Here is a 21,545-nt window from a genome sequence, read left to right as displayed (position 1 = left end):
ATTAGTCCTTACGGCATAACTTAAACTTAAAAAAAACTGCTAGCAACCAGATCAAACCAGAGTATGCGATAAAAGAAAAGAACGTAATTAAAAAAGATTTCGTGTTTATTTCACTATTATGTAGACGGAAACTGTCAAAGTATGAATTATACATTTTAAGATGAAGTTAGTTGAAAAGGTTAGTTTTGTTGTTCATCAGAGAGAGACAGGTTTTTATTTTATTTTTTTATATTTAAATATGTATAGGGTTCGTCAAAAAGATTTAACTAGACCGAAAAAATGCCTCGTAGAAAGCGCGGAAGAAGGCCAGCTTAGCTTCGAGAACTTCGGGAGTGTCCTGAACGAACTGCGCCGGAGCACCCCAGTTAACTTGGGGAAAGAAACTGGGTAGACCCAATATGAGTCCGTTTGTAGCCGAAGCCACCGAGTTCGCCAGATTTTGATTGGCGAGAAGAATAGGCTGCGGCTGAGCAACAGCACTGGCGGTAGCAAAAGCGTGAGCGGCAGTATGAGCTTGGCGGGCAGCGGCTACTTCGGGAGTCTCTTGAACTTGTTGAGGAACTTTCCAGGTCCAGGGCACCGAGGAATACCGGGCAGGCAGTAGGTTGGCAATCACTCCGTTTGCGGCAGCTGCGGCATTGTACGCACGATAATGTTCAATTGTCGCGGCCTTTACTTCCGGTGTGTCCTCGACGTTACGTTTGGCTCGGGCGCTGACATGAGAAGTGCGAGCTTCGGCTAAATGTTTTGCAGTGTAGGGATAAGAAAGCAAGGGGCTGTAGTTCCAACCGGTCGGATACTGAGCAGAGACAGTACAGACTGCTATCAAGATAAAACATATGACAGAAGCCACCTTCGGAGAAATTGCATATAATTAATAGAAGCAATAAGATAAAGAAAACCAAAAAAATTAGTTACTGAGTTATTCATGTCGATTCGCTGAAAATTGGATGTTGTTCGCTGCGAAAGAGAAGGAGTTGAATTGTTTGGAAATGAGCCAGGCTATGGCTTTTATAGCAACCTTATTGTGTTGTTCTTGCTGTTAGATTTGCAACACCTTCAATTTAAAGTCCTTGTGGGCATACAGTCATGCGTTTCACCAAAAACGCTGTCCTCTTCCGCATCAGAGGGGAAAAAAATTATCGGAAGGAGGAAATGAGTTTAGCGTTGTATGTCCCAGCACTCTGCATACTTTTACTTTTTCATACAAAAACGATTCATTGTTATATAGATAGTCAAGACTGTGGTTTAGGCTAGTTTTCCATCTGTCCTCCATTTGATATTTGATCCGTGCGGCTGTGGAATTTGAATGACTGATGGTTAACCTTCATCTGCGTTTTGCAACGGGCTGTTAACGGTAATGAGAGTACACGGTATATCCTTGAAGAACAAGCCTCGATTTGCCACTACCAAGATATGGTCCAGCGATCGTGATTGATGTAAAAAAGCAAACGCAAATTTTAATTACTTTCAATTGGTGTCAATTTGTGGGAGACAATCGAGAATGACATGGCCACAGTAAACTCACTCAACAGCAGTATCAAACTTAAATTTGATCCAGTTCATTTGAATTTTAATTGCTATCTACGCACTAGTAAAAACACGAGCAGCCCAAAAATGTGATCAAATAGTGTTATGATATAGAATATGTGTGTATTGTAAACCTCATGAAAGTTATGCTTTAGGATATGCAAAGTCATATGTTTAATCCAGTTAAACAAATCAGGGGGAAAGAAATTCGATTGATTGATGAACGAGTCCGGGTCCGGCCTATTTTTTCTATGATTTTTTTCACATACGTAGGACAAAGATAAATGTGTCAATTGATTATTGTTCCTTCTTTTGAAAAATTTGTATTATTAATCAAAATAATTTGAGTACCTGGTTTTTAGCAGCGCATTCGTACAAGGTGTTCACTTCGAATATATCAACCTATAAAAAATAATTGTAAAGCGTTTATGTTATCGCTGATGGCGATTGCAGGTTCAGTTTCTGCGATTGCAGGTTTTGTAAGTTTTATATACCTCGCTAAATCCTTCTCTCTGTCCAATGGAGACGCCGTCCGGTACAATAATAGTCGGAATGCTGGGATCAACGGCGAAAGCGTATGCTGAGTAGTGCAACACGGATCCTTAATTTTCCACAAAAAACAAAAACAAAGAAAATTGAATCAAACTCAAAGTTTGGAAAATCTGAATCACACAATACCATAGTCATATGGAGCTCCCAAATGTTGGATCTCCGATTGGCTATAACTCTTGAAGTTGTTTTCCTTGCCTGTATCGACGAATTCAATTTGAACAAATTATTTGAATAGCCTTTATATTGAATGCGACAGTGAATTTATTTCTTCACTCACCAGGCTGAATGTTGTCGTAGTTTATAGTTACGTAATCATCACGATCCGACCGGCTTTGCTCGTGATGAAATCCAAGGGCGTGTAAGAATTCGTGTTGCGGTGTTCCCGTTTTGCATCCGGTGGCTGTGCAACGGAAACAACTTGCGTCTAGTGAGAGAGTCTGAGCTCCACCGATCCTACCGACGTAGCTGTAGCACCTTTTTTTTGCCACGTCCAAGAAGAGTTAGAATATTATTAGACGAAATATGGAAAAGAATTCAATTTATTACCCGCCACCAGTCTTTTGAACGGAGACGTAATCTCTCTGGTTCGTACGCTCTACAAAAGTGATGCAGGTGTTGGCTTCGTAGAGAGCGAAGGCCTCGTCAAGAGTTGCACGTTCTTCGGCACCTGAGTTTAATTAATACAAAGGAAATCGTTGATTTAAAAGTAAAATAAGGGAGTCGCAAAAATTGACAGAATTAAAATGAAACTTACTGAATCCCAAGCCGACGGTGTAGTAGACAACACCGTTGGGCCAAAGCAAATCGGGATCACGAACTGCGTTCCTCGGCTGCTCATTGATGTACAAAATACAAGGAAAAAGACGTCGTTATAATATTACTGCAAAACTGCAAAATAAATTTGCTTTAAACTAGCGATTACCTGGTCTCCAGGTAACACACCCATAATGTCTCCCTCAAACAGGTCCGGGTTGTACTCCGGATCCCTTTCGACAAGGGCCTTTCCTGTTTATGGGGAAAAAATTTATTCATCGGTAATTAATATTGTCTTTCTTAAAACCAAATATGGAATTAATTAAAATAATACCTATAGGGCCAGCCCATCCTAGGGTGACTGCCAAAGAAAGAAGAAGAGCGAATGTGGCTAGACGTGTCTGCATTTTCACTTGACTCGACGAGTGTATTTGGTTACCGGTCGAATTTTATAGTAAACGCTCGCCACCAATCAATGTTTTATTATTTGTTTCCATTTTTTAATCTCTAGCCAAAATGGTGATACACCTCGATTTTGAATAGCTATTACCAAACGTGTTGGTGCCGTGCGCACCACCTCCTAATTATAAAACTGTCGTGTCGTGCGCACCACATATAAAACTGTCGTGTCCAGCATGCAAGCAAAGCCCTATACTTTCTTGGTTTTTATCGTTATAGCGCATGTTTGTAAAGCTAAAAAGATAGGCCATAGACTTTGATTGCTCGTCAGTTCGTCACTGTCAATAAGTGTCAAAACATAAACAGTCAGCAACGTTTTGCAGCCTGGTGCGAGTAAACTTACTGATGACAACAGAATGACGGACGAGATAACTGAGCGTGGTTGACTTTTAGACGTATTTACTCTATTTACAGAATAACAATCCAGAACGACCGTCAAGTTACAGCGCACGATTTATCTTTTTTTTTATTGATAACCAGTATTGAAAAGAAAGAAAAAAACTGCGACAAACAAGTTTATTATATAATAGCTGGAATAATAAGGTGATGTGCATATCATTAGTCAAATAAATTTGGATTAACCCCAGCTGCTCTACATTTTAACTGCTATAATTTTAGGCCACATTGCATTTGTAAAGGGCGTTCAGTTTGAATAAGTCCACCTGAAATCAAAATGAGAAAATAGTAGCATTTTGTGTTGATTAATTCTCAATTGTTTTTTTGTTGTGTTTTTTTTAAAGAAAGGACTTGAAAGAAAAATTTATACTTCACTGAATCCTCTTCTCTGCCCGATTTCAACACCCGGCTGTCGAGTAATGATGGTCGGAATACTGGGATCAATACCAAAGCTGTAAGCTCCATAATGCATAACGGAACCTTGATAATGAGCGCCAAAATCCCACGAAACATAAATAAAGGTTCGCATTAAAATAAAGATAAACGTTTTTAATGTACCGTAATCGTATGAGGCTCCCAGATATTGAATAACGTCAGGACCATAAGAAAGGAAATTCGCTTCAGTACCTATAGAGTGTTCAACAGTATTTTTCAATTATAATTGCATTAAATTACTTTTCATTCAAAATTTTATACCAGGTTGAATGTTGGAGTAGTTGATGATAACGTAATCATCACGATCAGTGCGGCTCTGTTCGTGAAAGAAACCCAAGGCATGCAATAGCTCGTGTATGGCAGTACCTGGAAGCCCACCGCTTAAGCAGCCGCTGTCCAGTGAGACCGTCTGTGCCACACCAATTCGGCCGATATAACTGTAACATCTGAGAGAAAATCATTTTTAAAATAAGTGCTCATTAGTGTTGGACGAAATGTTTCATTCTATTACCCGGCGCCAGTTTTCTCGATGTAAACATAGTCCGGCTGGTCCGTTCGTGGTACAAATCTGATGCAACTTTTCGTCTCGTACTCGTTTATCGCTTGAGCAATTATGTCGAGTTCAACGGCAGCTGTTAGAAAAGACAGGATTGAATTATTTTTAAAAATGTGTTATGTATAAGAATATTAGCCAGTATACTGTAGTTGTCCGCTATGCTGTAATAGACTATGCCGTTGGGCCAAAGTAGATTTTCGTACACTATGGCATTCCTTGGCTATCTCAATCAAATCTCTTTAGGTTAGTAAACAAATTCTATTTTAATTCTAATGTTAATGGAATAACCTCTTGGCCAGCTAATACATCAAGGCCATTAATGCCGGCAATGTCTCCTTCGAATAAGTTGAGTTCGGAATCCGTCGATTCTAGCGAGGCAAATTCTATTTCATTTGTTTTATCTGTCTGACAAAAATAATTATTAAGGGTTAAATTTAATGTTAGCATAATTGGCAAAATTTTCTCAGTCACATACCCAGAGGTTTCGCCCATGTTATCAAAGGCACCGTGCAATGGAGCACCAAACAAAAGGCAGTTAGAAAGAACATGACTCTTATAATCCAAACAAAACTGTATGGGTGATTAAAAAGACTGCTGTGTGAAGCTGGACGCTTGATTGTAGGTTTGGACTTTTCAAAACAAAATGTTTAGCTTTTCTTTTTATCAAGTATTGACATAGTTAGACGTCATCACTATTAATCGTTGTTTAAGTAGCTTTGAAAAGAAAATATAAATACGACATAGCAGTTTATCTAATTTGGCCCAGATGACAAAAATAAGTAGCAAATGCTTAAAAAAAAAAAAAAAAACTAAATTGATACTAAAGATATGGCTCCTGCCACAAACTTTAAACATAACGTAACAAAAAGACTCGATAGTCAATCCTACGTAGTTTATTACAAGAAAAAGTCATCCAGAAATGTCCCAGAAATGTCACAAATACATTTTTCAATTTTCAAGTAAGTCGCTCAACGGCTAGTGCAGGTTCCATCGTATTCTCACCGGACATTGAGCTACTAGGAGCTGAAAATCTACTTTCCGATTTCATTGTGTATCTTTCTTTCGTCGGCGGGAAATCGCGTGTTCTGCGGGCGTGGAATTCTCCACCTCGACCTCCTCTTCGGTACCCTCCGCGTCCATTTTGCCGTTGGTTGTCTACGTTGGGTCCATCCCACAACTCTTGATCCAGTTGGGAAACCCAATTCGCTTTACCGTTGTCGAACCGACTCCGTTTCCAATCACCTCGATTCTGATTTTGGCGTGGAGCTGAATGGAACGACTCCTGAGGTGGATATCGTTTCCTGTTGAAGGATGAATGTCGGTGGTGGTGGTTTTGCTGATTGACGTGTTGTTCGTCATATTCTTTCCTAAAATCAATGGGCTGCACCGGAATTGAGCGTTGAGACATGGGTTGATTCATCAAAGGATCTTGTCTGACGAAATGCCCGTTATTCGCCCTACGTTTAAAATGAAATTAATAATATTTGCACAATTCCAAAGTTTGGCGAATAACAAACTTACCTATCAGTTACATGAAGTAGATTTTCTTGAATTTGCGCTTGAAATGGAGCAACTTTATCAGCAATTTTGGGCTCAGACATGACATTGACGGTACTTTTCAATTTGACGGCCGAAGTTTGAAGCATGTGCCGCACTCTCTCCCTCTGTTCCTCAAGTTGCTCCTGCCCAACCTGCTGGTATTTCTTAAGTAGTTTGGCGCGCAAATTTCGCTCTTCTTCTTCCAGCTTCAATTGACGTCTAGCCTCCTTGTCCTTAAAAGAAAATGAGTCATGAAATCAAGTGTTCCAAGATAAAATCATCAAACTAGCAAGTTACCTTCTTTAAAGACTTATCTTTCTTCCTGGAAAGGTCTTTTTTGCGCCTTTCTTTCTCTTCAAGTGCAGCCTGAATAAATGTGCTCAAAGTAAAATGATTTCGTTAAACTATTCCCATTGAAAATACCTTAACCCGCTCGAAAACCGCGTCCAGTAACCGTAAACTCTCCAGCCTTCTTTGGACAAGCACCAACTTGCGCTCCTCGAGCACGACCCTGGCCTCCTCTTCAGCCTTTCTCTTTCTGGCGGACTCCTCTTCCTCTTTCAGTCGTTCTTCTGTCTGTTGACGTCTACGAAGAAAAGCGTCAACGTCATGTTGCAGTCGATGTCTTGTGATAACTCTTTGAGTTTTTTTTTTTGTTTGTTTGTTTAATGGCTATCAGCCTGACCTGCTTTCTTCGTGTTTGAGATTTTCCAGTTCCCTTCGAACTTTGTCGGCCCTCTCTTTGTCAATTTCTTCCTGGATTAATCTTTCCCTGGCAATCCTCCGGAATTTTAGAGATCTTTCGCTTTGGTGTCGAGTGCGATCAAAGTCAACCTAGAAATGAGGTAACACAGTAAGGCCATGTAAATGCTACTCACCTTTAGATGGGATCTATCACCTGTACAAGAGCTGTCCAAGCTCTGTTCCCTTCTTTGTAAAGTAGTTTCATGCCTCTGAAGGCAGTCATACATTTAAGAAATCCAACATACTCCTGGTACTGAATGAATGCTTCAAATAGTCCATCTTGTCCGAATGCAAAAGTATTTGGGGGATTAGAAACCATTTTTGGCCTGTATGGGTCCAACATGGGAATGTCAACAGTGCGAAGAGGTCCAAACACTTCAAAAACAGCCCTGAGCATAGATTCACTTGGCTTCATCTTGAAACAGTTTGTCTCCAATCTGTTGGGGAAGAATTCAAAACCAAATAAAGAAACAATTTCATGTTTTCTGCTTCACATGAAATTCATTACCCGCTTGAAACTCTTGACTGAGGGACCATAAACCATTGGCATGGCAGCAGACTGATGTGAACAGTATCGGGCCGTTCTCCTGGTTTGAGCTCATTCATATTTTTGCTTTGTTGAAAGTATGTGTCCCAGTCATGTCTTGATGGGTAGATTAGTTTGGATTCACAAGCTCTCATTTTCAGTGGTTCCGGAAAGCCGTTCAATCTTAGGATGCCTCTGTCAAGCCGGTGAAGAACTCCTGCTATCTAAAGAGTAAGTTTGTTGTTACATTTAACTTGTGATGCATATGTAGAGTTAAGTTGCTCTTACCTGATGTCTACTGTCAAGGTGAGCTTCAAATCGCACATATTGCAGCGTGCTTTTCAATACCTTAGAAACATAGATGGCATTTTTTTTTCTGGAATACAAGGTTTGTATTTGTTAACAATGTTTCGAAAATTCTATACTTTCATCCCAATGATTTCATCGGGTTTTGCGGCCGTTTTGATTCTATCCATTATTTCCAAAGTGGAGACGGATTTCCCCGCGGTTTTTAGCATGTCGGCTGGCAACTGGACCGAAATGCTAACACAAGCAAGTGGTTTCAAATACAAATTCTGAGATGTGTTGATGACGACGGCATCCCTCCAGTCTTCACAGGGAAATATAGATGTCATTTTAACTAAGCCAAAATACTTTCGTGTACAAAAAGCTATCGTTTAAGAACGTCAACAAAACACGTTAAGTTACTCCATTTCTTTCCTGCTTACGTCTACCAAAGGAAACCAATTGCCAACGTAGGCAATACATGCAATTTCAGACTCTACTCACAGGTGGCTCTGCCGTCAAGGCGCGTTTTACGAAATGAGAAATCGTGTACCAGTGGAAAAAAGAAAAATGAGAAAGTTGGATTGCGCGTCAAGTCCAGTAAAAAATCCGTTATTAGGTAAATAATCAAGTAAGACAGGAAATTCGAATGAAGAAATTTTAATGTAAAGGCATCCGGCTGGAGTGGAGACGAAACAAAAAACAAATTCCTTTCTCAGACTTCGCCAGCTTTATTATCTGCTAAAACACTGTGCGACGGACGGGAATTCATTTAGTGGTCGTTTATCTAGTCGCCGTGGAAGTCATTATTCAACGAAGGTTACAGCTCAGGAATTTCACCGAGATATCATCCAACAACGAAAAGAAAATGGCTAGATTGAAAAAATCTAATGCTGGCGCATGTGCATCAAACCTTCCGATTACAAGGTCACAAACTGTGGTGTCTAGAGCTTCGATTGTGGGGGCTAAAGCTAAAACCCCGGCGCAAGCTCCGCCGAAATCTTCGAGTTTTCGTGACTCTGCTGGCAAGAAACGTTACAGGCCAGGATCGAAAGCTCTCAAAGAGATTCGTCATTATCAAAGAGGTATAATGGCATATAATATATACGCTACATTATTCCTTTCTAAATTCTCTTCGTGATTTTCCCATTTAAGAATAGAAAAATTATGTTTTGTGTTTTTTTTAATAATGCAGTGTGTTTTATGATGTTTGTATAGGGACGGGGTTATTAATTCCACGATCGCCTTTTACGCGAGTCATTAAACAGATCAGCGAAGAATTGACGGGGAACTCTGCGTTTCGGTATAATAGTAACCCAATATATACTATAGAGCTTAACAGCCCCAACAGCACATATTCATATATAATTCATAGTCCACTTATACGTCTAAGGTTTACGAGCGAGGCGCTGGAATGCCTGCAAGTGGCATCCGAAGCCATGGTGATTCAGTTATTCGAAGATTCAGTGTGGACCATGGTCAACGCCAAACGGCTGACTCTAATGGTATCTACTTATTTCTTCGTTTCTTAGAGTTAATTAAATTATCTTTTTTTTTTAAATATTAGGTGCAGGACATTCAGCTGGTCAGGCGCATTCGCGGAAATCTTTAAACTTAACTTCTCAACACTCAAATTCAATTTGAAAATCTTTCTAATCACCAAATTCACCAAATCTGTTCAAATCACTTTGTTAAATTATTTTTAAATGTTTGAAATTTGATCTCGAGAAAAATACAAAATTTGAATTTTTTTTTTTAAACTGATGGTGTCTTGTGTTGAATTCAGGTTTCAAATTCGATTGACCCGGCTGACTGTATACGTGTTATATCCCCTTATTTACTTGAATGACCATTTAGATGGAGATATGAAAGTGTGCCCAGTTGTATAATGCAAAAACTGTCCAAGTATTTCTTTGAACCCAAAAAACCAATAGCATTCAACCCGTGTGTTTCGTTGGAAGATATACCCCCTCGACTGCTTGTGGGATTCATTATCTTGTCTCCATGAATAATGTACGACGCATAACTTTTGTGCTGAGAAAAAAAAAATGTATTTTTCTTCTTCTTCTTCTTCATTCCGTTTCTTCGTCTCGATTCGATTCCACACAGCGCCCCGCATTTCCTATAGAGAGATTCAAACAAAAACCACATGTTCATTTGAAAGTCAATTTCATTTCAAATTCCTCTTCGAATTTTTTGGAGGTTCGTCCCAACTGTGGAAATCAAACCGATTTAAAGATCATCGCAACTTTGTTTTTTTTTTTTTTTCTTTTCCGGCTGGGGGGCGATGGTGGTGCTGATGCTGGTATGTGTCTAGTACGTAACCTCTTTTCACCGCGGGATCGGTATCACGCCATGCATGCATTTTCCATGTCCAGTACACAGAGCCAAATTGTGCACGCGCATGTGTCCTTGAGGTTAACGGGAAACCCAATCTAGGAAGAATCATTCACCTAATCCATTAAATGCGCCCATTACCGCGCAAATGTCGCATCCAAGTAGAAAACCAAGAAAGAAAAAAACAACAAAAAGACACGAAAAACAAGGAAGTTAAAAAGCTTCCAGATTTGACCAGAAGCAGCCAGCAGCCAGCAGCCGGGAAGCGCAGAGGGTAAACGTTTTATGCGCATATGTACACGGCGTATTATATACGCGCTGATTGCAAAGTATCGGGCGCAATCTCTCCTTCTTCGACATGCTGGTTAACATGTCCGCGAGGATTATTATCTAAGTCTTTTTTTGTTGTTGAATTATTTATTTCCTACCCCCGCGCGACGGCCACCAGCAACACCAAAGTTTCCAGCGCGCATAACGCCATAAACTCCACATTTTTATTTGAACACCATCTGCGTCGAAAAGGAGAAGAAACTCTCTCTAGCGCAGCGCTCTCGACTCTCTCGTGGTAATAATTTCAAGTTCTGATGAATATAAAAATACACACAGGAAATATCATGACATTCCCCGGGTGGCAGTGCAATGTGTCTACAAGTATATTAGATAGACTCTATCGCTGTCGAAAGTGTCGTCTCTCTCTTTCTCTCTATAATAAATAAACCAGAATTCCTATTTCGAGATATATACGCGCAGCTCGGAAAAGGATATACAAATGCCCCGGCGACAAGCGAAACAGATTGCGTCGTCTTTTTTTTCCATCGAATTTTTTTGCGTAATGAAGACGAGAAGTTTATTTTGTTTTGTCTCGAAACGGCCATCGCTGATGGGGACCCAGTCAAACGAGAAATTGTGACAGGGCACCACATTTTATGTATATATCCATACAACAACTACAGCTAAACGCACCATGAAGGTTATACACACACACACACACTCGGCATTTTGGGTTTACCTCATGGGGAGGGTTCGCTGATGGAGAGAGAAAGAGAGGAGGGATTTCACCAAGGGAAATAACACACACACACACAGAGCAGTCTAAAGGAGAGAGAATAGGTGGAATATATAAAGGCGAGTTGTGATGTCGGACGATGGCAGCAGCAGCAGCAGCAGTCAGCCAGCCAGCTGGTGTGTGTGTGTAGCTATAGGTAGTGTTGGTGTAGAAGGTGTCGGTCTAGTGTCGGTGGGTTAGCTCCCGAACACACACAGTTCTTAAGAGGACGTTAGCCGCACCGCACCATCAACTTTGCTCTCTCTCTCACTCGGCTCCTCTTTTTAGAACATTTTTCATTTCTTGGTGTGATTTTACAGTGAAATTTTGGGTTGTTGGGGGTTGATTTCAGTGCGTGAATTTTTGAGTGTACCCCGCCAATTTTTTGAAATTTTGAAAAAAATTGTGTGGAGGGAAATTTGAAAAAAACAAACCGGAAAAAGGAAAAATCGCCGCCCGGAATTAGTCAGAAAAATAAGGAGCACTTGAATCTTTTTGGGGGGTTGGTTGTGATATGGTTTTGCGTGGGGGCGGATCATGTCTCCGCAGCTCGGGCCGACCACTCTCCTCTCACTTGCCCGGCACTGGCACGTCCTCTTGCTCATCTCTCTCATCACGCCGATCGGACCTTTTTCCAGCAGGTAAAAATAAAATTGTTCTCCCGTTCAACTATTTTGCTGTTGGACGTATGTACATATTTTATCCAAACATGTCGCCTCCGTTTATTTATTACGAGTGAACCCTTAGGGAGAATGAACAAAAAGCTAATACCTCTCTACAACTAATACTACTAAAAACAAAACAACATTCAACACACACACTCACCATTTTTCGCCATTAAACCCTGCCCCACAGCAGCGAGCGCTGAGCATAAATCATTGTAATCTTTTCGCTGTTCTCGCTAAAAAGTCGACTCGTTTTTCGCCCCGGCTTTATAGTAGTAGTATATAGTATAGATTCGGATAAGAATAGAAAGAAATAAAACACACACACAAACGCACAATCTCATTAACATACGCTAATGGTCGAGCTGCTATATAGCCCAGCAGTCCTCGGTAGTCGTCGTCGGTGGTTGTTCCACTTTGTCGTTCCTTTTTTTTTGTTTTGTCTTTTTGTTTTGTTTCGGGAATGTTTGAAAGGAAACAAAACTGGGAAACAAGAAGTAGAAGTAGAAGACGAAGAAAATGAAAGAGAAAAGGTTTATGGGACGGAGAAGAAGGCCCCCTGCTGGCCCTGGCCCTGGTTTATCAGTGATCAATGTCGTCCAAAACGGTGGAGAGAGAGACGAACGCTTTCGCTCGATGATGGCGCGTGCTGGCTGGCTGCTAACTGGCTGCTGCCGCTATGTGTGTACAAATGCTATACGTGACTGTTGAGGACCCGGGTCGGCCGGCCGGCCCGCCGTGTGTTCCATCTCCTTCTTTGGATGATGTAAGAGAGGAACGGATGGTTCGTTTGAGTGCTTTTCCCAATTCGATCGGACAGCCCTCAGGATGGATTCAATTAGATATATCAAATCGACAGTTGTCGACGGGCAACTGCTGTTCGCTGCTGCTGCTGCCGAGAGTTGGACTGGAGTTGGAGCCCCCCAATAACACAGTAGGACGGGCCGGCTCTCTTCACTTTTTCTTCATGACAAGGCGGACAACACCTGCCCAGCAGCCAAAAAAAAAGAAAAAAAGTCGCAGACACACAAAGGGCAACTACTAAAATCAGGCGCAGTTATTATACGGTCGTGCAATAAATAACCGAATCGTCACCGGTCGAAACACCCTCAAATAGCTGTGTGCCCAGTGTTTCTTAGTGGGAGGTCGACCCTATTGGGAGAAACAAAAAAAGAAAAAAAGAAAAATGGGGGGGCCGCACCAAAACACGAGAGGAATATAACCGTAAGAGGTCCCATTAAGAGCCCAAGAGCTCCTCTCCGAAGAGAGCGCAGTAGTTGTCAAGTTCGACTAATGAGCCGATCGATTTCCTCTTCGGTCTTTTCTCTTTAACTATTTCTTCTTTTTTTTAAATTTTCTTTTCTGGTGAGGGGTGGAAGGAAGGAAGAAATATAACGCCACCTGGATGTATAATATAACTGATGACAGAATAGGCCGCCGAAAAGGAACCGCTTCATCACTTATTTTTTTTTGTTGGTTGGTCATTTTTTTTTCAACATAGAAAATGGCCTTTTTGATAGTTCTTTTTTAAGATTTTTGTTTTATTATTATTATTTTCACCGTGACCAATGAGAAGAGAAAGAACATCACGCGAACATAAAGAAACCAAATTATATACCCAGTCGGAGCGCGGGGTTTTGTGTCTGTATGTGCATGTGAACATCACAAACAGAGCCCGCGATATACGTACTAAACCGTGCTGTGTACACCTGATCAGGTAAAGCACCACCACCAATTTTCGACCACATCAAAGCGTATACATTTTTTTTTTTGGTTTCTTTTCGGGTGTTATATTTTCTCCTCGACGTGAGAACTGCTGTTATCTTCTTCGAGTTGAAGAAGGGGGGGTTCAACTCTCCCAAACAGTCGGAGAAAAGAAAAACCCCCCTCCTGCTGTGAGACATAATATAGCTTGGCTGGCTGACCTCTTCTCTTATTTTTTTATCCTTTTCTTTTCTTTTTTTTTAAGTTTTTTTTTTTTTTTTTACCAATGGGGGGAGCACGCCCAACTCATCAGTCGGTGCGCGAGCAATAAGACATTTTTTTTCTTCTTGTTATTTTTACCTTGTTCGTGCGGGTTTATTTCGTTTTTTTCCCTTGTTTCTTTCGAAAAAAAGAAAAGAAATAACACTAAAGTCTTTTCGGGTTATTCCTCTACAAGGAGAGAAATACAAGCGGTCGAAAAACTTGAAAGAAGCTAAGAAAAAAGGCCTTTTTTTCTGTTTTGTTTTTATTTTTTTAGTTTCCTGAAAAAATGATTAGAATTGCCTAGGGGCTAAGTCATTTCACACCTGATTAGAATGCAACCCTCTCGTTCGACACTCACTTCCAGATTTTTTGTTGTTTTCTTTCAAAAAAAAAATAAAAGAGAAAACTCCAATCAGCATCCTGTCAATGTTTTGTTTTTTTCTCTCTTTCCTCTTTTATCTGCTTTTTTGTTTTGTTGTTGGTTAAATTATCGATCGAGAAACAAAACAAAAAATAAATTCTTTTCTATATATCTTCTCTATATCTTAACCCCATTTGAAATCTCCTCCTCGCGATTGAACTGTCCAATAAATTCAAACTGCGCGCGGGGAGGGATAAAAGCCCGGGTGATTTGAACGCGCGCGCGCGCGCGCTTGGCATTCCACGAAATTCTTCTCTCTCTTCTCTCTAGTTCTCTCTCACTCTAGGCAAATGCAATTAAAACAAACGTGACTTTGGTTCTAATAAAATGACGTTTAGAGCAACAAGTTGTGTGTGTGTGACAGGAAATCCCGTTGAGTCTGAAAGAAAAAAGAAAACTAAATTTTTTTGTTTTACATTTCTGAAAAGTTTTTTTTCGTGTGTGATGGGTGTCACCTGGGAAAAAAAAGCCCTGCGACAAAAGAAGTGTCGGCCCTGGTCACGTACCTACGAGGTACCGGGAGTCATAAAAAGAAAATACGTTTAAAGCTTTCACGTGACCGTATCTCTGAACCCAAAGCTGTTGGGCTGATGACATTCTTCTTCTTCTTCTTATTTCATCGTTCCATTTGACTTTTTGGTTAATTCGTCGTTTGTTTTTCTTTTTTTTTTTTTGCCTTCTCTCCCAGGTCGGTGATGGCTTTGAGCGCTGACCTGATATGCGGCAAGATACCGGGATTGACGTACAAGCAGCGGCTGCTCTGCGCCGCCAAGCCCGACGCCATGGTGGCCATCAGCAACGGAGCCAAACTGGGACTAGCCGAGTGTCAGGAGCAATTCAAGTACCACCGATGGAATTGCACGGCCATCGGCAGCCGAAACGGATTCGGTCACGTCGTCGTTGTCGGTAAAAACAACCAAAAAAACAACCAAAAAACTAACAGAAAAACGTTTTTAACCAAATTTCTTCTCATTTCGTCTACTCAGACTTCCCCTTTAAATTTCTCAATTGGTGTAAAAACAAACCGCCGAACGCGGTGCCCAGCAGAGAGAAAGACAAAACGACAAAACATTTCTAACCGAAAAATCCCGGGCGTTCAATTATAATTTAAAGACGGGCGGGCGGGCGGTAGAAGGACATAGTAGTCTGCGGCTTCTTTTTGGGGTTATGTTAAGTAAATGAGGACAATCTAAAGGAGGGAAGAAGAAATCGAAACGTCTGGGCAGGCTCCCGCCATATAGCTGTGGTCACCGCTGAAATGTAATTCAAATGTTTTGTGTCTCTCCCGGTGTATTACGCTCGAGTGACAAACACGGTAAGTATAAACCGCAGCTCGGCTCGGGTTCATACAGTCGAGAGAAATAGAAAGAAAAATAAATACAAGTTTGGTCATGGCAACTGAGAGCTCGGTACTATTATATAGCGTATGTCTACACCGCGCCCAATCTAACTGGGCGGGTGGCCCGTCGTGAAAAACATTTTCGTCGCTGAAAAAGAAACGGTCGCCGAGAATTTTCTACCGGATGAAAAAGAATTTGAATAAACCAACCGAAAATGTTTGCGCAATTTAAAAATGCCTATCAACAAACAGACGAAATTGCAATGAATTATATCGTCTCCCATATTTGTCAAGCCCAAAAGGGGAATTTTGTTTTATTTCGGCATAGAAAATAAAAATTTTCTCTTCTATTCAAATATCTAACATAACATAATAACATACCCGGCGAAGAAAGTCTGGCTGGTCCCGGTGCCCGTCCTCGATTGAAACGACGCTGGGCGACGCTCAGCGGGGAGACGCAGAGGAACATACATATCTATAAGTTGCGAATTCGCCTTTTGAATCAGATAGGGTCGTCCAATGAAATACCCAAGAGTAAATAATCTAGACGCAGCACACAATACCGCCGCTTTCGCCTTTTTTGGGCCGTCTTCTAAGAAGAAATAAAATATCTCTCTCTCAGCTCTTACTCTGTGTGCTGTGCAGTATCTAAATTGTATAAAATAAAAGCCACAACTTTATATTTTCCTTTGCGCCAGCCAATGGCAATTTTCCAATGTAAAAAAAAACGTTTGGTGGATTCTCCTTTTTGATCTGATTATCATTACCACCGTCGTGGATCCTTTTTGTTTCTTTTTCTTACAGGAAGCCGAGAAGCGGCTTATCTGTATGCAGTGTGGAGCTCCGGCCTGACGTACGCTATCGCCCAGGCGTGCAGCCAAGGAGCTATCAGCTCTTGCGGTTGCGATCCGACCAAACGGGGCGGCAAGGACCTGGTCAGATCCATGCGCAGGTCCCATCGGGCGCGCAACGCCGCCAACGGAGCTAATACCAACGCAGGTAATGGAGGAGGTCCTGTGGCTGCCGGTGGAAACGGATGGAAATGGGGCGGCTGTTCGGCCGACGTCCGATCGGGAGCCTCGCTGGCCAAACGATTCGCCGACTCGAGAGAAACCGAAGGAGACGATAGGAGCTTGATGAATCTGCACAATAATAAAGCCGGTAGAAAAGTGAGTCTTAAAATATCTTATCACTTCTTTATTCAGACTGTTTCCTAGAAATGATTATAATATAAACCTTCTTTTCTTTTTTGTTCCTTTATCATTTGTGTGTATCTAGATTGTCAAATCGATGTTGAAGAAGGAATGCAAATGCCACGGAGTCAGCGGCAGTTGCTCACTCAAAACCTGTTGGGAGAAATTGCCGGCCTTCAGGGACATTGGCGATGCCCTGATGAAGCAGTAAATCATCGTTTTTGAATAGTTTTGTTAAACACATTATGATATGCCCATCAGCGCTGACTCGTTTTGATGTTGAATGTGTGCTGACAGGTACCGTGAAGCCAAGGCCGTCGTCGCCAAAGAGAGTCGCAGCGGCAACGACAGCAAGCCACGCAAACTGTTGACGCTGCAGTTGCGTAGGAAGCCGCACAACAAGCCCCGTCTCTCGGAGCTGGTGTTTCTCAACTCTTCGCCAAACTACTGCGAGGCGAACCCGTCGACGGGGTCGCTGGGTGTCGTCGGCAGGAGGTGTAATCGAACCTCAACAGGTAACTGGCAAATCAACATCAATAAAAGGAGATTTAGGAGTTGCTGTACATGGTCTGGAGAACAAGTAGCGGTGGCTTACAAACCTTGTTCTCTCTATTCTGTAATAGGTGCTGATGGCTGCAACCTGCTCTGCTGTGGACGGGGGTACAACACCCACCAGTTCAACCACGTCTCCCATCAGTGCAACTGCAAATTCCACTGGTGCTGCGAAGTCAAGTGCCAGACTTGCACTATCAAGAGCGAAGAGTACACCTGCAAATAAAAATGAGAGAATTGTTCACTTGTAGACTGTACAATCTAGGACTGATAAATTTATGATAATGTGTTTGATGGGCTTGGAACGTTGAAATCTGATATGATGGATGTAGGCCTACAGTAATGATCAAGAGATTGATTCAGAGTCGTTTTTTAAATATGTATCCGAAATGTAATAACTCATCTGCACTGACCTCGTTGGAAGAAATTAATTGCCCCCAATGTTGTTATATTTTAAGATTTCAAAAAATTGCTTCATCATCGTATTTTGGACGTGCCATTTCGGAATGTGCCGATCAACTTGACGTATTGAGGTTCAAGAATATTGAGAATCATTTCCCATTGTTTTCACTGGTCATCCAAATCTCGCTGCTTTCTATTTTTTAATTTGAGATTTTCCTTTTTTTTTCCCTTGAAACATAATAAAACAATAACAAACCATTTTTGAATCTTGCAGCAGACGAAATTCTGTCCGAAACCAAAAGAGAGGGAGTTTCGAACGATTTTTTTGAATTTTGTTATTTCCTTGATAAATAATAAAAATAAAAAGATTAAAAAAACAAAACATTCAAGACCAAACTGTTTTTAATTATTATATGGGTTAATACTGAGTGTATTTCTTTTTCTTTTTGTTCTTATATGCGGGGAGGTGTACAATTTGTGTTTTCTTTTTTTTTTGTTCTGATGGACGAGGAATTTCGAAGTGATCATGACGTCATATCGTTTTTTTTTGTAATGTAATAAGTTTGAACTTCTTCTTCTTTTTTTTGTTTTTTATTCTTTTTTTTTCTCTTTCTTGCATGTTGCTTTTCTCCCCATTCGTCTGTTTGTAATTTCTGGAGACAACGAACAAAAATAATTGAACAAAAAAAAAATAATATCAAAATGTCAAATAATGTCAAAGGGCGTGGTGAAAGAAAAAAAACACAGAGAATCGCATGTTTTCGTCGTTTGGCTTGTTGAAAGAGGAAACATAATAATTAATTTAAAAAAGAGAGCGGAACGAATACAAAAAAAAAATCCTAAAAAATAATCGATTCAATCAATCAAATTTTGGTGCTCTCACACACACACACACACACACACGCACAGATACACACCGGCAGCGTATACACAATTACAAAAAGGCGAGTATTGGCGCGAACGGGAGAAAAAAATGATCGAATTCATGATTTTAAAAATAAAACACGGCGATGAAAAATTGTTTAGCCCCTCAAAATTAGAAACCGACAATAATTGAAGAAAAAAAAACACACGAAAAATTTCCACAAATTAAAAAAAAGAATCGATATTTTTCTGTCCCCCCCCCCTTCTCAAAAATATTAAAGCGACACTCACACACGAAAAAAAAAAGAAATTGAAAAAATCACGTGATATTTATAATACACATCGAATATAAATGGCGAAACAAAAAAATTAGAAACAGTGATGACAAATAATAATTATTCAAAACTGAAATGGTGGATTATGTAGCCAGGTAGAAAATTCAAAACGAAATTGATAATTATCGAGTGAGAGAAAAGAATTCCCAAAAAAGTTGATATAATAAAATGGTATTTGTTTTGTGTTTCAATTTTTCTTTTTTTCTTTTAAGAGTTATTTTAGAGAATTGGGAAGGATTTTTATAGCTGGTTGTGTTTGTCGTCGTTATTCATTTGTCTGTTGCCCCACGCCAATAACTGTCGTTTTCAATTACTTGCAGGTGTGAATGTCGACCGTTTTGATGCAAGTCTTGCACTCGACGTGACAGCACCAGTGGAATTTGCACTTGCAACGCTCTTTGACCGTCGTCTTGAGCGTGTTGTAACCTCGTCCGCAGCACATGAGATTGCAGCCGTCCATCCCGGCAGACGTCCGGTTGCACGGCCTGCCGTAAGTACCTGGAATTCAAAATGATTTCAAAATTTAATTTTAAAACTATTAAATTATTTTGAATGAATACCGAAAGATCCGATTGTTTTGTTGCGGAGGCAGTAATCCGGCGACTCGTCCAGGTAAACCAAATCGTTAGCTGTCGGCAAATTGTACTGGGCATTTTTCACTTGGAGGCGGCCTCGTTTGTTCACTCTCACTTCGGTGGCTCCGTCGTACTTGTCTTTCATGAAATCACCTGCAATCAAAAAAGAAATTTGTTGCCATTATTATTATCATTATTATTATTATGGCCGAACTTAAACGTGATGTGAAATTGGGTAATAAATTTAACAAATGATGATTATTATTTTCGAATTTCATTTCGAAAAATAATAAAATAAAATAAATGAACAAAATGACATTATGAATTTGCTTTCTCAATCGTTAGATGGCGTGCGACGAGGCCGTTACAAAAATCCCGCGTCCGTCGGGTCTCTCCCCGCGTCAAATGTTCGACGGACACGCGATGCGAGCGGCACTCGAAAGGACGACCGACGAAAAAAAAATAGAAAATAAGAAGAAATCTCATGGAACAACTGCAATTGACGTTTCCCTCTCTCGTATCCATTAATCTCGAGATGACGCAAAGACATGGAAAGTTGCCCGCCACCAAAAAAAGAATAAAAATGAGAAGCTCCACGTCGTGTTGTGTATAATTACCGATTTCTCTGAACGACGCCAGTTGCTGCCAGCACGTTACCAACGAGCCTATACGTCGAAAAGAAAAAATAAGAAAAAAATGAATAACATTTTAAAACAAGTTTTTTTCTTTTTGGCCATTTATTTTTTAAAATGAGCCGGTGAACTGCTACAAAGGAGTCAAAGGAAAGTACATAAAAGAGCGCAAGGATGTAACGAAAGAAAAAGAAAGAAAGAAAGAAAGAAAAAAGCTAATCATAATTCGTCTTACATGAGCCGGAGACTCCATGGCATTTGCATGTGACACGCGCTTTCTTAATCACGGCCTTTTGAAGACGTCGCCAACAGGAGGAGCAGCAGCAGCAGCGGGAGCAATAGCGGGAGCGGGAGTAGCGGACAATAACGTGAATTGAAAAATCATGTTCCACAAAAAAAAAATGTTAGACACGCTGAAAAAAAGATTGAAACATCACCAGAAAAAGCGCCAAAAATCCCCTTTCTTTTGTGGAAAGAGATACGACAATGTTATACGACATGACACGACATAAACGACCCGACAAAACGGTCATTTCGTATACATAATCATTTTCTCTTTTAAAAAAATAAAAAAAGGGGTAGAAAAAATTTTTTTGACTGGAAAGGATTGGAAAAATATCTCTCTCCGGATGACATGGGCGGAGTAAAAATTTTTCTCAGGTAACACAGAGATACGTATATATATATTTATTGTACCCCCCTATTTTTTTGAGGGGAAAAAAAAACCCACCCGCTGAGATAATCACGTGTTTAAAAATGAAATAGCGGCGGGTAAATATACGTAGGAGAGAAGAGATAGAACCGCTGTCATTCTCTTTCTCCCCCCTGATTTTATTTTATTTTATAAATGAGTCGGAAATGAAACGCTATATAGCACACACAAAAAAGGGGTGGGTGAGGGGCAGGGGGGACAACTACGCGCGGGCATATCTCAATTTAAAAAGGACACACGAAAAAAAAGTTCAAAGAGAAACCGGCTCCTATTTTTTGTTTTCAATTGGTCCTTATCGCTAATTATTCCGCCCATTTTTGGACAGTACACCCCCCCCCCCCCCTCTTTCCTTTTCTCTTTATATGTACTTCCTAGATGTGTATACGTAAAAAGATACAAATTTAAATTTCAGAATATTCCCTCCTTTTTCTTTCTTCATTTGAATTTGTTTGACTAAACGTGACACGGTCAGCTGTGGGGGGAAATGATGGGAGAGGGGGTTATAACCCCTCAATACCCTCAAAAAATAAAATTTAACATCAAATGCGTTACATCAAGGAAGGAAGAGAGAAATCTAAACATACCCGACGTCCGGCTTCGTTATTGTGTAGGTTCATCAAGCTGCGTCCTTGTTCGCGTGATCCTCGCTTGTAGTTCTTCTCACGTTCGCGGACGTCGACGAAGCCTTGCGTGAATCTTTAGAGATTCCGTCAAAAAGGAATTTGTGTGT

The 21,545-nt window shown here is 40.6% G+C and overlaps 7 protein-coding genes and 1 long non-coding RNA gene across 9 annotated transcripts in view; 2 read left to right on the top strand and 6 right to left on the bottom strand.

The window, feature by feature from the left end:
* Nucleotides 1–87: 87 nt before the first annotated feature.
* LOC124335868 (cuticle protein 18.7-like) lies at nucleotides 88–979 on the bottom strand. The gene is made up of 2 exons (XM_046789360.1): nucleotides 919–979; nucleotides 88–853 (listed from the first exon to the last, which is right to left on the bottom strand). The coding sequence occupies exons 1-2, from the start codon at nucleotides 928–930 to the stop codon at nucleotides 263–265; spliced, it is 603 nt and encodes a 200-aa protein (XP_046645316.1). The 5' UTR covers nucleotides 931–979; the 3' UTR covers nucleotides 88–262.
* Nucleotides 980–1,633: 654 nt separating this feature from the next.
* LOC124335866 (hatching enzyme 1.2-like) lies at nucleotides 1,634–3,340 on the bottom strand. Its single transcript, XM_046789358.1, has 9 exons — nucleotides 3,170–3,340; nucleotides 3,005–3,087; nucleotides 2,837–2,912; nucleotides 2,629–2,749; nucleotides 2,360–2,556; nucleotides 2,209–2,277; nucleotides 2,025–2,131; nucleotides 1,882–1,932; nucleotides 1,634–1,779 (listed from the first exon to the last, which is right to left on the bottom strand). Exons 1-9 carry the CDS (start codon nucleotides 3,240–3,242, stop codon nucleotides 1,771–1,773), a joined length of 786 nt encoding a protein of 261 aa, XP_046645314.1. The 5' UTR covers nucleotides 3,243–3,340; the 3' UTR covers nucleotides 1,634–1,770.
* A 400-nt stretch (nucleotides 3,341–3,740) lies between these two features.
* Nucleotides 3,741–5,470, bottom strand: LOC124335734 (zinc metalloproteinase nas-13-like). Its single transcript, XM_046789166.1, has 8 exons — nucleotides 5,157–5,470; nucleotides 4,970–5,082; nucleotides 4,826–4,901; nucleotides 4,637–4,757; nucleotides 4,387–4,571; nucleotides 4,249–4,317; nucleotides 4,061–4,170; nucleotides 3,741–3,956 (listed from the first exon to the last, which is right to left on the bottom strand). The coding sequence occupies exons 1-8, from the start codon at nucleotides 5,227–5,229 to the stop codon at nucleotides 3,909–3,911; spliced, it is 795 nt and encodes a 264-aa protein (XP_046645122.1). The 5' UTR covers nucleotides 5,230–5,470; the 3' UTR covers nucleotides 3,741–3,908.
* An 88-nt stretch (nucleotides 5,471–5,558) lies between these two features.
* On the bottom strand, nucleotides 5,559–8,223 carry LOC124335733 (A-kinase anchor protein 17A-like). Its single transcript, XM_046789165.1, has 9 exons — nucleotides 7,916–8,223; nucleotides 7,779–7,838; nucleotides 7,473–7,714; nucleotides 7,119–7,401; nucleotides 6,906–7,054; nucleotides 6,644–6,806; nucleotides 6,518–6,586; nucleotides 6,203–6,453; nucleotides 5,559–6,138 (listed from the first exon to the last, which is right to left on the bottom strand). The coding sequence occupies exons 1-9, from the start codon at nucleotides 8,123–8,125 to the stop codon at nucleotides 5,637–5,639; spliced, it is 1,929 nt and encodes a 642-aa protein (XP_046645121.1). The 5' UTR covers nucleotides 8,126–8,223; the 3' UTR covers nucleotides 5,559–5,636.
* Nucleotides 8,224–8,302: 79 nt separating this feature from the next.
* LOC124335735 (histone H3-like centromeric protein cnp1) lies at nucleotides 8,303–9,535 on the top strand. Its single transcript, XM_046789167.1, has 5 exons — nucleotides 8,303–8,394; nucleotides 8,447–8,860; nucleotides 8,994–9,078; nucleotides 9,169–9,280; nucleotides 9,343–9,535. Exons 2-5 carry the CDS (start codon nucleotides 8,644–8,646, stop codon nucleotides 9,385–9,387), a joined length of 459 nt encoding a protein of 152 aa, XP_046645123.1. The 5' UTR covers nucleotides 8,303–8,394; nucleotides 8,447–8,643; the 3' UTR covers nucleotides 9,388–9,535.
* A 1,722-nt stretch (nucleotides 9,536–11,257) lies between these two features.
* Nucleotides 11,258–17,521, top strand: LOC124337939 (protein Wnt-7b-like). The gene is made up of 6 exons (XM_046791948.1): nucleotides 11,258–11,798; nucleotides 14,900–15,117; nucleotides 16,355–16,719; nucleotides 16,829–16,950; nucleotides 17,041–17,258; nucleotides 17,367–17,521. Exons 1-6 carry the CDS (start codon nucleotides 11,695–11,697, stop codon nucleotides 17,519–17,521), a joined length of 1,182 nt encoding a protein of 393 aa, XP_046647904.1. The 5' UTR covers nucleotides 11,258–11,694.
* Nucleotides 17,129–17,802, bottom strand: LOC124337940. The gene is made up of 3 exons (XR_006917585.1): nucleotides 17,709–17,802; nucleotides 17,343–17,629; nucleotides 17,129–17,262 (listed from the first exon to the last, which is right to left on the bottom strand). It is a non-coding gene; the product is annotated as an uncharacterized LOC124337940 (long non-coding RNA).
* Nucleotides 17,803–18,158: 356 nt separating this feature from the next.
* The window catches only part of LOC124337938 (protein Wnt-5b-like), a 39,996-nt gene continuing 36,609 nt past the window's right edge, over nucleotides 18,159–21,545 (bottom strand). For both annotated transcript variants that reach the window (XM_046791947.1, XM_046791946.1), the window contains exons 5-9: nucleotides 21,400–21,511; nucleotides 20,339–20,393; nucleotides 20,089–20,136; nucleotides 19,457–19,624; nucleotides 18,159–19,394 (exon numbers count right to left, since the gene is read on the bottom strand). In XM_046791947.1, the coding sequence (XP_046647903.1) occupies nucleotides 19,207–19,394; nucleotides 19,457–19,624; nucleotides 20,089–20,136; nucleotides 20,339–20,393; nucleotides 21,400–21,511 (571 nt within the window). In that variant the 3' untranslated portion in view covers nucleotides 18,159–19,206. The remainder of the gene's footprint in view (nucleotides 19,395–19,456; nucleotides 19,625–20,088; nucleotides 20,137–20,338; nucleotides 20,394–21,399; nucleotides 21,512–21,545) is intronic.

This window comes from Daphnia pulicaria, chromosome 4 (genome assembly GCF_021234035.1).
Source record: "Daphnia pulicaria isolate SC F1-1A chromosome 4, SC_F0-13Bv2, whole genome shotgun sequence".
In the NCBI taxonomy this organism is placed as follows: Eukaryota; Metazoa; Arthropoda; class Branchiopoda; order Diplostraca; family Daphniidae; genus Daphnia; species Daphnia pulicaria.
This window is presented reverse-complemented; position numbering and strand designations above follow the sequence as displayed.

Excerpts from the sequence above, each read along its gene's own strand:
- LOC124335734 (XM_046789166.1), bottom strand. The coding sequence starts at position 5,229 with ATGTTCTTTCTAACTGCCTTTTGTTTGGTGCTCCATTGCACGGTGCCT. Across the intron at positions 4,902-4,969 it reads ATGTATTAGCTGGCCAAGAG|CCAAGGAATGCCATAGTGTA; the intron begins GTTATTCCATTA and ends TGATTGAGATAG. Across the intron at positions 4,758-4,825 it reads CAGCATAGCGGACAACTACA|CTGCCGTTGAACTCGACATA; the intron begins GTATACTGGCTA and ends CTTTTCTAACAG.
- LOC124335866 (XM_046789358.1), bottom strand. The coding sequence starts at position 3,242 with ATGCAGACACGTCTAGCCACATTCGCTCTTCTTCTTTCTTTGGCAGTC. Across the intron at positions 2,278-2,359 it reads CTACGACAACATTCAGCCTG|GCAAGGAAAACAACTTCAAG; the intron begins GTGAGTGAAGAA and ends TCGTCGATACAG. Across the intron at positions 2,132-2,208 it reads GGGAGCTCCATATGACTATG|GATCCGTGTTGCACTACTCA; the intron begins GTATTGTGTGAT and ends TGGAAAATTAAG.
- LOC124337939 (XM_046791948.1), top strand. The coding sequence starts at position 11,695 with ATGTCTCCGCAGCTCGGGCCGACCACTCTCCTCTCACTTGCCCGGCAC. Across the intron at positions 11,799-14,899 it reads ATCGGACCTTTTTCCAGCAG|GTCGGTGATGGCTTTGAGCG; the intron begins GTAAAAATAAAA and ends CTTCTCTCCCAG. Across the intron at positions 16,951-17,040 it reads GGCGATGCCCTGATGAAGCA|GTACCGTGAAGCCAAGGCCG; the intron begins GTAAATCATCGT and ends GTGTGCTGACAG.
- LOC124335735 (XM_046789167.1), top strand. The coding sequence starts at position 8,644 with ATGGCTAGATTGAAAAAATCTAATGCTGGCGCATGTGCATCAAACCTT. Across the intron at positions 9,079-9,168 it reads ACGGGGAACTCTGCGTTTCG|GTTTACGAGCGAGGCGCTGG; the intron begins GTATAATAGTAA and ends TATACGTCTAAG. Across the intron at positions 9,281-9,342 it reads CCAAACGGCTGACTCTAATG|GTGCAGGACATTCAGCTGGT; the intron begins GTATCTACTTAT and ends TTTAAATATTAG.
- LOC124335733 (XM_046789165.1), bottom strand. The coding sequence starts at position 8,125 with ATGACATCTATATTTCCCTGTGAAGACTGGAGGGATGCCGTCGTCATC. Across the intron at positions 6,587-6,643 it reads CGGTTTTCGAGCGGGTTAAG|GCTGCACTTGAAGAGAAAGA; the intron begins GTATTTTCAATG and ends ACATTTATTCAG. Across the intron at positions 6,454-6,517 it reads AAGATAAGTCTTTAAAGAAG|GACAAGGAGGCTAGACGTCA; the intron begins GTAACTTGCTAG and ends TTTTCTTTTAAG.